The 13580-nt window shown below is 58.9% G+C and overlaps 1 protein-coding gene across 2 annotated transcripts in view; it reads left to right on the forward strand.

The window, feature by feature from the left end:
• The window catches only part of GPR107 (G protein-coupled receptor 107), a 60118-nt gene extending 51809 nt beyond the window's left edge, over positions 1 to 8309 (forward strand). For both annotated transcript variants that reach the window (XM_077768388.1, XM_077768389.1), the window contains 4 exons: positions 591 to 640; positions 1987 to 2070; positions 2846 to 2964; positions 7912 to 8309. In XM_077768388.1, coding sequence (XP_077624514.1) covers positions 591 to 640; positions 1987 to 2070; positions 2846 to 2964; positions 7912 to 8008 — 350 coding nt within the window. In that variant the 3' untranslated portion in view covers positions 8009 to 8309. The remainder of the gene's footprint in view (positions 1 to 590; positions 641 to 1986; positions 2071 to 2845; positions 2965 to 7911) is intronic.
• Positions 8310 to 13580: the final 5271 nt, after the last annotated feature.

Raw genomic sequence — 13580 nt, forward strand, 5'->3', positions numbered from 1 at the left:
CTGGCTCCCTGACCTTGAGCGATCCAGAGGTAGGACACAGCCAGCAGGGTTGCATTTAAAGAGCTTGTTACAAGGGAGATTTGCAGGAGGCGCCCGCGGCTTCATGGAACTTGTCCCCTCAGCTAGCTGGAGGTGCGGGGACCCACCTGAGACTGGCCCTGGCCCCTAGGGCAGAGAGCAGCTGTGTCGGCCACAGCGGCAGAGCGGAAATGCGTACAGTCGGCCCTGGAGGAGGGGTGGGGATCCTTGATCTGTCATGTTCCTGCCAATTCCTGCGATTCCTGAAATGTCAGCATACCCCCCGCATGGCCAGTTCAGAGCTGCTGAGCGCAGAGCGGGGAGATGTACACCAGCAGAGCGCCGGAGCTGGGGACCCCAGCCTGTAGCTCCCACAACTCCCTGGTCCTCCCTAGGGCCCCGGGGGAGAGCCTGCCAAGCCCTGGCATCTCCAGAAATGTAGATGTGCCCCCCCGGCAGCGTTCACCTGCATTAGACTTGGCCTCTTGACCAAGGGCGCTTAAATGTTACTTGCTTTTAAAAATGAGAAAAGAAGTTAATGTGCCTTTCATTTTGTTCTTTTTTCTCCCCAGCTGCTATCAATTTAGCAAAGCTGAAACTTTTCAGACACTATTACGTCTTGGTGAGTAAAAAAAAAAAAAAAAAAAAAAACCCNCAAGGAGTAGAGCAAACGGGCTTCCCAGGAAGTGCTACCCGGAGCCGTGTGGGTTTGATGGTATCAGATCAAGCTGGGTCTTTTGATACGGGAAATTAAAACAGCTGAGTCACTCCTTTTTTAAATGTTAGTTGTACAGTTGGCTTTAATAATCCGAGAAGTAACACACGCTTGAGGTTTTCTTACACTGCAGGGACTATAGAGGCAGCAAAAGCACTTTCTGACCCTGATCTTCTCCCCAGCCCCACCCCTCTCCCCCCCGTCCCGGGTCTTAGACTGTTCACAGTTTGGTGGTCATTTCTCAAGCTGCACTTCTAGCCATATGCCCTACATAGCCACCCCTTGGCTTGATGGATTTATCCATTTACCAAAATGAGGTCGCACCTGAAATCAGGATGTGAAAAGTCCCTGTGAGCACACACCAAAGGCAGGACTTGCTGTAACAGAATAGTAAGTTCTTGGAATGTATAAGGCGTGAGCTCTCCCGGAGTTCGCTTCCTGACTCGTAAAAGAAAGTTTCTGAGCCGTTTTCCACCTGTGGTCGGGTGCTTCCGTCTCTGCAAGCCCAGCCGCCGCGGGGTCCCGGTGGCCCCTCGGTGAATCCCTGCCGCCCTCTCCGCCCTCCATCACTAGAGCACTCAGTGTTCCTTAGTGTCATTGGTGCTTCCTCTGGGCGCGGCCCGGGACGCTCACAGCAGCTGCCCACGAGGCTAACGCAGCGTTCCTTGTGGGCCTCGTGCTATTCCTCCTCACAAACATTCCTCAAAGCCTGGGAATAAAAACTATTGTCCTTCAGGGGTTGAGATCAGTGGGTTACGTGTGTGGAAGAGGCAAGGAGGGGGTGACTGGGGAGTTGAGAGCAGCCACTCCAAATGTTTCATCCACCTCCCGTGTTGGCTGGTCACCTGGACATGAAGCAGAAGGCCTTTTAGGTCAGACAAGCAGAGAAGCCATCACTGCCACATTTTTTAAAATGTTCATTTATTTATTGTGAGAGAGAGAGTGGGCAGGGGAGGGGCAGAGGGAGTGGGGTAGAGGGAGGATCCCACGCAGGCTGTGAGCTGTCAGCGCAGAGCCCGATTCAGGAGTCTGTCTCACGAACCGTGAGATCATGACCCGAGCCGAAATCAAGAGTCGGGCACTGAACCCACAGAGCCACCCTGGCGACCTTCTGCCACATTAATTAGCACCGTAAGGGTTAAACGATTGTCTTTGGGTGATTCTGCTTCTCCTTCGTGGTTCTGTGAAAGCACATTGTTGGAAGAAGGGCCATAATTTCTGTGTTGATTTTTATTCTTTCTGTCCTCTCCTAGATCGTATGTTACATATACTTTACGAGGATCATAGCATTCCTCCTCAAGCTCGCCGTTCCGTTCCAGTGGAAGTGGCTGTACCAGGTGTGCGGCTCGTGGGGGTGGTGCCGGGGACTTCCTGGCCGAGGATAAAGTCTCGGGGCGTAACTAAAGGTCGCTCCAAAGTTAACAGGCTGTGGCCATTTCCAGTCTCTTCAGACCCACGATTAAGATTATCTGTCCAGGAAGCTGCCGGATTATGTGAAAAATCTGGGAGTAATTGCATTATTGATTTTGTTTTTCAGTTTTGCGAGGCACTGAAGAGAAAAGCCTTCAGGCAGAGGGCATGAGATTTGCCCCGGGTAATTAAGCCAGCGAGATGTGGTCTGGCCTTCAGTTATGGGGCTTAGAAGAGCTTAGACTCCAGAGCCCCCTCTCCTATGCCCATTAGCATCTCCGTAGCACAGCATCTTTGCGACCTACGAGGGTAGTTAACTCTTAGGGTGAGCCCCAGAGGAGCGCGAGCCTTTTCTCTCTTGTCCTTCTCAAAGTGTAGAGCGTAGAGTTGGCATTCAGTGCTCTGTTGGCTCCGGGTGGACACCATGGCGGTAGGGAGACCTGGAGGCACTCACCTGGTGCTGCGGGCATGCAGGAGACGCAGGGGTGTGAGCAGCTCCTAAAACTACCCGTGAAGATGGGTCACAGCAGGGCGTCTTGAGCGCCACTCCTGGCCGGCGGGCTCCCAACCGGGGTCGGCACACCTTCCAAGGAGGCCCTGCCCGGCCGGTGGGGGCGGCGGGGGCTGCACTGCTCCGTGTGGGTCCCCTGCTTTCCCAAGGAGAGCGTTGCTGACGCCTTTATGGTGGGCTTCCACCTGCAGCTCCTGGACGAGACGGCCACGCTGGTGTTCTTCGTGCTGACGGGATGTAAGTTCCGTCCGGCCTCGGACAACCCCTACCTGCAGCTGTCTCAGGACGACGACCTGGAGATGGAGTCAGTGTAAGAAGTCACCTTTCTTGCCCCTCCTCCCCTGCCCCCGGACCCAGCGGTGCAGTGGGAGTCGGGGCAGCCCCTCTGTGCTCCAGACGTGGGGCCTCTGTATTCAGCGGAAGGAAATGGACATGCAGGCCCTGGGCTGTCACTCAGCTAGTGGTACGGTACCTGCCACACGTCACCCAGGCTTGGCGGCCCTGGGGCCCTGCAGCCAATAACCCAGCGGCAAGAACGTGGGCATCTGCTCGGCCCGTGCAGCACCACTGGGGACGGGCAGCTCTGCCTCCTCTTGGGCCCCCACCGTAGGGAGCCCATGTCTGATGATCGTCTGAGTCACCCATAAGTCTGCTGAGTGTCCTCAGACTCCCCCGTCATCAGGTAATGAAATGGCTTTTCGCAGCACGTGCAGTGGCTTGACCTTGATCAGAGCATCAAGCAGGCTTTCCAAAGTCACAGGGCCTGCGACTTTTGGGCCCTGTTTTCTGGGAAAGGGTCCCCATTTTCTAGAAGAGGGATAGTGATTGAGAATATTTGCTTGTGACTGGTGAACTGCGATGAGCCAGGTCCCTTGAGGCGTTTGGTGATTAGCCCGAGGCCGGGTTTCTGGGGCGCGCCCTCCAGCAACACAGGACTTTCTGACTGGGCCCAGTTCACAGGCGGAGCCTCTGCCCATGCTGGGCCCAGTGGGCCGCCAGCAGCTGTCTGCTCGGCCACGTGCGGGAACAGAATTTTCAGTTGGGTTGGACGTTACGGTTGGGCCGTGTCCAGGGGCCACTTAGGCCCTCGTCACAGTCTGGTGCAGCAGAAGCAGCGGCGAGTGCCCGAGCCTCCGTCTTGTATCCCGTCCTGTAGGCCCGTCGGCTACAAGCTCAGATAGGGTTCTGCAAGGAAAGGAGGGGTCACCTTCAAGATGTGGAAGGGACGTGGGTCCATCTGCTCTTTCCAGCTCTGCTCCGCTCCCCTGTTCCTGCTCTCGGGCACGTCCCTGCCCCACTTTCCTCTCTGTCCTCCACATGCTCTCCTGATCCGGCGGGGGTGGGGGGGCGCAGCAGCTTGGCTCCGCGCCACTGCCGTTGCTCAGGCCTCAAGGCCGTGCCCTCTCCAAGGCAGGAGTGGCTGCGAGGGCCCAAGGCAGTGCTCCCCCGGGCAGGCACTGGAGGCCACGCTGCTACGAGCAGCACCGGCAGCCCAGCAGGCGGTTTGGAGTCCTTCCCCCAGAGAGCTCCCAGTTCCCCTCGGGAGCAATGTGCTGGCCTGCAGACCGCACCCCAACAGACATGTGCGCCCGGAGCCCAGAGCATGGGCGTCTCACCAGCCTGGGTGAGGAGGGGCGGGCGAGGCAGAGAGAGTGAGCAGAGGTGAGAAGGACAGAGTTCGCCCTCGCCTGACCTCCCTGTCCCCGTTTGGGGAGTGAATGGTGACGGCCGCACGGCGGCCCCGGGAGGCTGTGTGTTCCCAGAGCTGGTGTTGAGGCTGAAAGTCACTGCTGCCCGTGGCCTGACCTGAGCTTGGAGCCCTTCCCACACGGCGCCGCCGCTGAGCTCTGCTGGCTGCGCTGTGGGGGCTGCTCCAGGGCTTGTCGCATGGTGGCTTTTCTGCCGTTGTCCACCACCCCCCTCCAGCATTTGCATCCAAAGTGGAACCTGCAACTTGGGCACCAGGTGTCCCCCTCACTTCCCGGAGGTTTGCTGGGTGACAGGACGCTGAGGCCTGCCAGCATCACTGCCGTCCGCCGCCTTGACCTGCCTCCTCTCACCTCACCGTCACCTGCTCCCGCTGCCCCGTCTTCTCGGCGGGAGGGCTCACTCGAGCCCAGGGTCACCTAGCTGGCTCCTCACTGACCACGCCCTGGACCGGGCGCTAGCCACCCGCCCACCGGTGCCCGAGCTTGCGCTCCCTGCACTCCTTAAGGGCTTTGGTGGCACAGCTGTCCAGCCAATCACTGGCCGCACATGGGGGCTGGCCTGGGCACCTGCCACTTCTCAGGCCACATGGAGTGAGTGGCCACTTCTTGGGGACCTGATGTCACGTCTCCTCCCCCCTCCCCACTTACCCCAGTGCCCCCGCCTTCCTGCGGCTCACGTCCTCGCCTCTGGCTTCCCCCCTCCGTGTCCGCTCTCCTGGCTCCCGGAGTCACTTGTGGAGTTTCCCAGGTAGCGCCCCCAGCCCCTCCCCCAAGGCGTGACTCTCAGTGTCTGGGACTCCCGTCCCCCTTGCTGTTCTTAACTCCCCAGGGCATCCTGCTCGAGGCAGGACCGAGAACCTGGTGGAAGAATCGAGTCCAGCCTCCATGACAAGGCGGACAAGCCCCTCTGTGGCCCCACCCTGCCCACCCTTGACCCTGCTGCCACCTTCCCCGGCGGCTGCTTGGCTCTCCCTGACCGGCAGGGGCCTCTCTTCTGTTTCTTCCACGCTTATTGCCTGTGACACTACTTCTGTTCAGGAACTCCCCTGCCCCTCTCCCACCCCTCCATCTTGCCGCTGCTCCACTTCTTTGAGTACAGGCCTCGAAGTTTCCTCCCGAAGCCCCCGGCAGAGGTGGTTTTTCCCACCCCGAACCATCGTCCTGCCTGCTTCGAGCACTCCTCTCTGTTTCCAGCGACTTTGCTGCCCTGGAAAATGTCCTCCGCTGGGCTGCGGGCGCTCCGGCCCCTCTCTGTCCCAGCCCTGGGCCCATGTGACCCAGCAAGTGTTCTTGCAGCTGGTTCACCAGCCGGAAAGCCGTGTGTGATGAGGGAGAGACAGGTGGCAGGTGTGTCTCCCAGGCTGCAGCCCTGCTCGGGTCCACGAACAGGCTGTGCTCTCAGCGTGTGGAAGCCCGTGTTCTCGGCAGCCGGGCCGTGGCCACACAGCAGCTTCTGTCGCCACGGGCAACTCTGGGGGCTTCAGGGTTGTGCTTGCTGTCTGACCGCACGCGTTCGGAAACACTGTGCTGGATCTGGGAAGGCTTCCGGTTCCCCCGGGGCTGCGGCCACTCCACCTGCACCACCCAGCTGAAGAGGGACAGTCCCTCAAGGAGCAGCCGTGTGCGCATGTGTCTGCCGCCCAGCCAACAGGAAGTGGGCCATGTGAGGTGGTTTCCTTTGTCCAGGGGCCGCAGGTACACTCACTGACAGCCTCCGAGGGAACCCCCGGTACCCCTGGGATCTCCGTCTTGGCAGCCCACCTTGTCCTGACTTTGCCACAAGAACAGCCACCCCATGAGCCTGAAGGACCCTTGTCTGAGAAAAGTCCCAACTCGGGACGACCGGATGGCTTTGAGGCTTGGTCACAGCAGCAACATAGTGGCAGGAATGAAGAGTGGAAAAAGGATCTTTTTCTTAACCCCCTAAAATCATTTATTTGCCTTTAGGTCCAGCTGGACCAACTAGATGTGTCACGTGTAGGGCCACTGAGTCACCATTGGTAGGTGAAGGGATCTGGTAGCTGGTGGAGGGGTTGGGGATAAGGAGGGTCCTTGGACAGATTGAGTGAATGAGTGAGTTTATTTTACTCATTAGGAAATTCCTCTTGGTCCCTTATGGGCACCTCATTGTTTCCCAGAGCTTCCCCATTTCTCTGGTTTCCAGAGGTTTCCCGTGCGCTCCTTGCTCCACATGGGCACAGCTTCCTGCATCATCAACACCCCCTCCAGAAGGGAGGTCCCCGCGTGGCTGTCGATGAACTTAACCTGTCGTTACCATCCCGAGCCTGTAACTTACCCGGGCTTCTCTCTGGTGTTGTGCGTGCTGTGCGTGCTGTGCGCTCGGACGGACGTGTCCTGGCACGTATCTCCCTGATGGTCTCAGAGCGGTTTCACTGCCCGGTGCATCTGCTGTGCTGCGCCTGCCGCCTGGCGCTATCTCTCTGCTTGGTGTCTCCTGCTACGGAGCCACCTGGTTCCCTCCCGGATCCCGAGAGCGTTCAAATCCATCCAGCCCATAGTTTGTGAGGAGGGGATTGCTTGTTCCCGAGACCACCTTCTCAAGAGATGTTGTGCCCCTCTCTCTCTGGAATGGGCCGCCGGCCTGGCTCCTCACACCCTCAAAGCTGGTGTTCTCACGTGTCTGACCTACGCATTCGGCGTAGGGCTCTGTCCACCTCCTTGGGGCCAGGTGCCAGCAGAGACCAGGCCCGGCCTGGGTCACAGGGTGGAGACAGAGCCACGTGCTTGCTGATGGCCGTGCAGTGTAGCCTAGCGGGTTTGCAGACAGTGGCCGGTTCTCCGTGTCTAGTGGCCAGAGATTCTTGAGGCCAGAGGGTTCCCCTAAACCTGTGATTGTGGGGGCCCCTGGGGGGCTCATTCGGTTAAGCGTCCGACTTTGGCTCTGGTCATGATCTCGCGGTTCGTGGGTTCGAGCCCCGCATCAGGCTCTGTGCTGACAGCTAGGAGCCTGGAGGTGCTTCGATTCTGTGTCTCCCTCTCTCTGTTCCTCTCCTGCTCACATTGTCTGTCTCTCTGTCTCAAAACATAAACATTTAAAAGAAAAATTTTTTTTTAATAAACCTGTGATTGTATCTCGTGACTCAGAAAGGCTCCCTGTGGGTGGCTGTGAACAACGACACCTGATTAGCTCCGTTTTCACAAAGTTCTATACAGATGCTGATCTCCTAATCGTGATCAGTGTCGCTCTGCCACATAACACCTCGTGGAGGCCACGACAGGGAGGAGGAGAGAGGTTCCCATTGGCTGTACGAGGAGCAGCTGGTCTGCACTGACTGGGTGCTTTGGAGAACCTCGGTTTCCCCTGATGACGGTTCTAAGATGTGGGAGTCGTTTATTCTGCTTACAAGCAGGGAGGTCAGGTGACTTGGCGGAGGTCACACAGCTAGCCAGGAGCGGGGTCAGGACTTGAACCCAGGCCTGTCTGATTCTGGACCAGCACGCGCAACCGCTCCGCTCTGCTGTGGTGGCCATGGCCGTTTGCTTCAAGACTGAGATCCCCCCCCCCCTTTTTTTTGTTCCTCCTTCAGAGTGACGACATCGGGGGTGATGGAGAATGTGAAGAAAGTCAAGAAGGTGACCAACGGCTCAGTGGAGCCCCAGGGCGACTGGGAAGGCACCGCGTGACCTGACGGCGCCGGAGCGGCCTGGAGGCGGGGACTGCCGGAGAGAACATTTAATTTATTCATAGTCCTAGTGGTGAGCCGGAGCGGTGGCATCTCCCGAGAGCGCCGCCACAGAGCACGTGGCCGGGGCCGCGGGGCCGCGGAAACCTGCTTTTTTACTCTCTTATGGAAATTGGATCTGCGGCTGGCCATAGGCAGCTAGGAATCTCCTTCAAGTGGGAATGGCTGGGGGGGGAGTGTAGACAGGAGGATAAAAGGAAGACTCTTTTTAAGTTATATTTCTTTCTTTTTTTTTTTTCCACTGGGAACTCTCCAGGAATATGGAGCCATGCCCCCAAGTGTGTAGCACCAGAGACCGTGGGGGTCGCGGCAGGCGGGTGGCGGTGTGAGCCGGTCACGGCTCAGGAACGGGGTCGCGGGAACTGAGCGGGGGCTGAGTGAGGCTACAGGGACTGAGAAGGGAAAGGGAACGTATCATCGCATCTTTGGGAAACAGAAATGAATGAAATTAGGTTATTTTAGAAAGCAAAGCCCAAACCCAATTTGGTCTATGGAGCCTGCCCCAGGATTCCTGGCCCCGAATGTCACCCTTGACCTTGATCCCAGATTCTGAAAGGGACCTGGAGCCCACAGTTCTAGACGCCCGGTGGTCTTCTTCCCCAAAGGGCTCTGTCGTCCGAGGGCTGAAGGTTACTGTCAAGAGTCACGGCTCTGGGACCGTGGAGGGAAGCGCTTTTCTTGCGTGCGGTGTAGCTGACGTGGCCTGGTGGACGGACGGGAATGTGTTCTTCGGCCCAGAAAGCGTCATCCAGTAGGACTTGCGCAGACAGCGGGCCCCTCTGATCGCCCAGAGCAGGACCCCCTCGGTTCCCCCTGGGCTTGTGTAATCAGGACGTGGGGAGAAAGGGGGAGGAGTTTTCCTTAAAGGGCAGCGAGGGGGCGAAAAAGGTGGTGTTTAAACACTTCAGTGCAACCAAGTCATCGTCATTTAAAAGCTATTCCTGTAAACCAGGAAGGCTTACGAACAGGGACGAAACAGATCCCCTGCTTGTATCCCAGGAGTGTGTGCGCGAAGGAAGAAAGCGGGTGTGGCTGAGCAGAGCTGCACCCTCAGGGACTGGCGGGGGCATGGGCGAGGGCGGGCACTAGCACTTTCTCAGAAACCCCGCAGGGGCCCTTCCAGACTTTCTGGGCCAGGAGAGGAACCTGGGTCCCCACNNNGGGAGGCGAAGCCATTCGGATAACCGGACAAGCTCGGAAGGTCCGCGGTGACCCAGGGGAGGAGGGCTCGGCACCAATTTCCCACCGTGGTTTTGGTTTTGGTTTTGGTCACACGGGCCTGGGACTGGAGGGGGAAACGCAGCCTCATCGGGGATGCTTCGGGGAGGGGGGGGCGCTTCCAGGAGCCCGCGCTGGCCTGGGCCTCTCACGGAGGGGTGGGGGGTGACGGCGACGGTCTCCCGGGATGGTGCTCTCACCTGTGGCTTTGAAGAGTCCCTTGGAGGCTGTAGGATTTGGGGGTGGCGCTTGGCAGCCCGGGTCTGGGCACCTGGAGGGTCCTCAGAAAGTGGTGGTTTCCTCTCTCCTGGGCTGGTTTCACTCCCGGGCGACGGGCAGGAGCGGGTTTCACGTGCTCCCCTTAGTCCCCTCTGTGGTCTGCGCGCCCTCCCTGCTCGAAGCTCCGCGGTGGCCGGGCCTGTGGTGTGAGCCCGCCTTCCCGGCTGCCGCTCGCCCGGCCACGGAGGTCAGGGCTGGGCCATGTGTCTCCCCGCTGTCAGGAGCCAGGGAATACGCCCGAAGTGCTCATGGAAGGGACCTTTCCTCCTCCCTCCCTGCCTGCCTTCCCCCTTCTTCCCTCCCTCCCTGCCTGCCTCCCCCCTTCTTCCCTCCCTCCCTGCCTCCCCCCTTTTCTTTCTCCGTCGTAGATGGGTTGGGGCTGCGGGACAGGAGAAGGAGGCTGCAGACGAGAATTTTAAGACTTTGTTTTCGTGGCGTCAGCACGGTTCCAGGACTTCTGTGTGTGTCTCGTGCTGTGACCAGAACCCCCTTAGGTGCGTCCCTCCAAGGGACACACGTTTGTCCTGCAAGGAGATGTTCTTGATGAGGCCATAGAAGTCTTGGCAGGACCCGGAGGTGGGATGAACCCTCCCCCCTGGAAGGGTCCCCGCAGAAGCAAGGGAGGGAGGGAGCGAGCCGGCCTGGGCACTGCCGGCCGCCCCGGAGCCCTGAGCCCCAGCCACCACGGCGGGTGTGAGCCAGAGCGCTGGGCTTCTCCGTGCGACACACGTGCCTCTGGGCTTGTGCACACCGCAGCCGAGCGGCCGCCTGTGCCACCCTGACCCCTCGGGAACCAGAAGGCGCGGGCGGGATAAGGCAGGGCTTTAGGAAGAAGGGCTCACCAGTGGGTCGTCTGCCCGAGTCCCATATGGTAACCGGCAGCTGCAAGGCGAGGCCGGTGGTCACGGGGCATCAGACCGCAGCCCGAGAGCGGGAAACTGGGTCTCTCCCACGTGTACAAGTTCCCTGTGCTCTCCGTCCTCTTCTGTGCAAACCTCTCCTCTTCGTCCATCACTTGGGAGCTGTGGCCAGCGTTCGGCTCTGCTCCTGGGGGAAGGGGACAGATGGGGTCCCGAGCCAGACAGGTGCGCGGGCCCCTCCAGGGGCCTGGTTCCCACAGCCACGCGAGGCCGCCACGGTTAAGCCCTTCAGTATTTCAGGGGTTGGGTAGAGAGGACCCGGCGCACATCGTTGTGTGAACAGCGGTATTTACAGCTTTGCTTTGTGCTCCTGCTGCCTGTTTTTGCTACACGCGCTGCCCGTCTTCCTCGGAGAAGTCTGCTGTGGACGGGAGTGCGGCCGGCGCGCAGGTTCAAGAAGTAAGGGGCCGGTTTTCCTCCAGCGAGATGTGTGCATTTTGTTAGAAAATTACTACTTCGACCATAAGAATAGTCATCGATCTCTTAGTCCTGACTTTTAACAGCGGCTGGAGCCCCCACCAGCCTACTTCTCGGTTCCTTAGCGCTTTAAAATTTCAGTAGCCGCACACTTGAACCTGCTGGATGCAACTCAGGTGACCCGGAGGCCCGTTCTCCCATTAGGAGGTGCTTCCTCTAGCGTAAAAGATGATTTCTCGGGTTGTAGCCTGAGTCCGTTCAGTTTTCTTCCAAGAAACTGCTTCGGAGTCCAGTGTCCAGGTTTGGTTTGCTTCTCCTGGACCCACAGCCAGCACCTGCCGCGCTGCCGCGTCCGGCTGCCCCGGTGCCCCTCCAGCGAGGCTTCTGCTCCTGCGTTAGGATTTCAGCGGGCTGTCTGCCCTGTCTTGTTCCACGGCCTGCCCCCTTCCTTCCCCTCCCCCTCCCCCCTCAGCCCACGGCTCTTATTCCACGTGGGCCCAGCCTGGGAGTCCCAGCGAAGGCTCTGGTGCCCTGCGGCACTTCCTCCCAGTCATGGTGTGAAGGGTGCGCTTCCCGAGCTGAGGAGAGTTCTGTCCGGAGTGTGTAGCTCTGCCGCGAGTTATGCTCTGGGTCCCTGCGCTCGGGTGTATTCTTATTTAGCGCTGAAGAGCTTCTCGCCAGGAGCCACTCCTTACAGACCAGGAAGAGGGTGGAAGATGCCTGTTTGAGCCGCGAGGGGCATCCTGGCCTCTCCCGCATCCTGCGGCATCTTCTCCGAGGAAGGTTCTTAGGACGTAGATGGTCCGATGAGGTGGGTGCTCCTGCCCCATGTGGCCCAGCCCGATGAACGGCGGAAGCGGCCATGGCTCTGGCTGACAAGGCGCCGGATTTCCGGGAAGCAGACCCCAGTCCCCTCCCCCCCCCNGCGCCACTGGCCTCTGCCTTTTCCTCCCATTGAGGATTCAGTAAATGAGTAGCTTTCCCAGTAAAGAAGTTAGGCTTTGACCTTGCCCCTTCTCAGTCTGTCGGGAGCTATTCGTCTAGAACATCCCATAGGTTCTCAAAGGTTGCCCTTGACTCCAGGCGTCCCCAGGGTGTTGAGGGTAGGATGTCTTTAAAAGACCCACCTGAGCCGACGCTAATCCCTGTCACACCTGGAAAGTGGCTACCACTCCAGGGTCCCCAGGGCCCCTTTTGTAGTCTGGCCATGCCTCTGTGCCCCCTGTAGGGTTGGTGCTTGAAAAATGCTTCTCGATGGCTCTTTGCTAGGACAGGGGACAGGGGCACGTCCCCTGAGGTACTGTGTGCAGAAAGCAGCCTGACAGAGAGGGACCAGGCGTTTCTGGAGCAGGGGTGCAGTCGGGCTGCACTGGGTCTGTTGGAATTCCGGGCACAGGCTGTCTGCAGGCAGGCCCTCTGGGGAGGACGGGTTCTGGACAAAGTTAGGAAGGGTCAGAGTGAGATCGAAAAGCTAACTCCCTTCCGAGAGTGGAAGCCAACTTTGGGGCGAGCCGTGAGGCTGTGCAGTGGACAGCCGGATTGGGGGGGGCGGCCCAGAGACTCAACCTCCTTAGCATTCAAGATACTTAATACAAAAAGATACCCAAATCCTGTCCATGCAGGGGCGGTTCTTGACGCTCTAAGCAGCTTTTGCCCACCTTTTGCCCACCGGGATTTGGCTTTGCCTGGTCATGTGACCTCACAAGGAGTCCGCCAGCTCCAGTCCAGAAGTAAGGTGCACTGTGGGGGGAAACGTCTGTAAATAGCATTTGCTTTCCAGGCTAGATCGGGGCGCAGGAGCTCGCAGTATTCTTTTTTTAACACTCACGATCACGGGAGAGTATTTATGTAAACATGTACAGGGTGGGGGTTCCGATCAGGGTGACGGATGGGAGGGGCTCTCGTGCTGTGATGGAAACATGTAAAATAAAGATTCTCTGACGGAAAGGTGTGTTTGTGATCCTCGAGGGGGTCGCCGACTCTTGGTTGCTGCCTCTCTCCCTCTTCCTCCCTCCCGTCGTGGCGTGCGTGTGTGTGTGCGCGCGTTTGTCTGTCTTGTTCATTAAATTAGTTAAGTGCCTCCCACCTGCTCGCACTGACAACAGTCACTCCTGCTAAGAGAAGCCGCGGGGGCTCGGTCTGGGGACAGACTGGAAATCGCGGGCAGTTCCCGGAATGCCCTGCCTCTGCGGGGCCTGGGAGCGCCTTCCCCCTCAGGACCCGCGGCTGCTGCCGCTGGCGGGGAGGGGACCGCAGAGGCTTGGGTCCAGCCCCCTCCCCCTCCGGCGTGAGTTCTCCCAGGCGGAATCACAGAAATCCAAGAGGTTACACCAAGCGGTTTTCAGAAGTTGTGCCCCTAATTAGCTACAAGTATTCTAAATCGAGGTGTGACTTAGAGGAAAGCTCACCCATTAAGCGTATACGGTGGGAGGAGTTTTGACAGATGTATAGACACTTCCGTCTCCACCGTAATCGGATGGGACATTTCCAGACCCCACACAGCCCCCTCGTGCCCCGGCCCGGGCCCTGCCACACCCCAGCTCTGCCTGTTCTAGAGCTTCGTGTGGATGGAGCCGTCCGCCCGTCCTTCGTGTCCGGCCTCTCCACGGAGCACGCCGTGTTGTGACTTCTCCGTCCAGCGCCCTGGCTTCAATGCCACAGACCTGGGGCTAGAGAAGG

The sequence above is a fragment of the Crocuta crocuta genome, unplaced genomic scaffold (genome assembly GCF_008692635.1).
Source record: "Crocuta crocuta isolate KB4526 unplaced genomic scaffold, BGI_CrCroc_1.0 scaffold35, whole genome shotgun sequence".
Taxonomy (NCBI): Eukaryota; Metazoa; Chordata; class Mammalia; order Carnivora; family Hyaenidae; genus Crocuta; species Crocuta crocuta.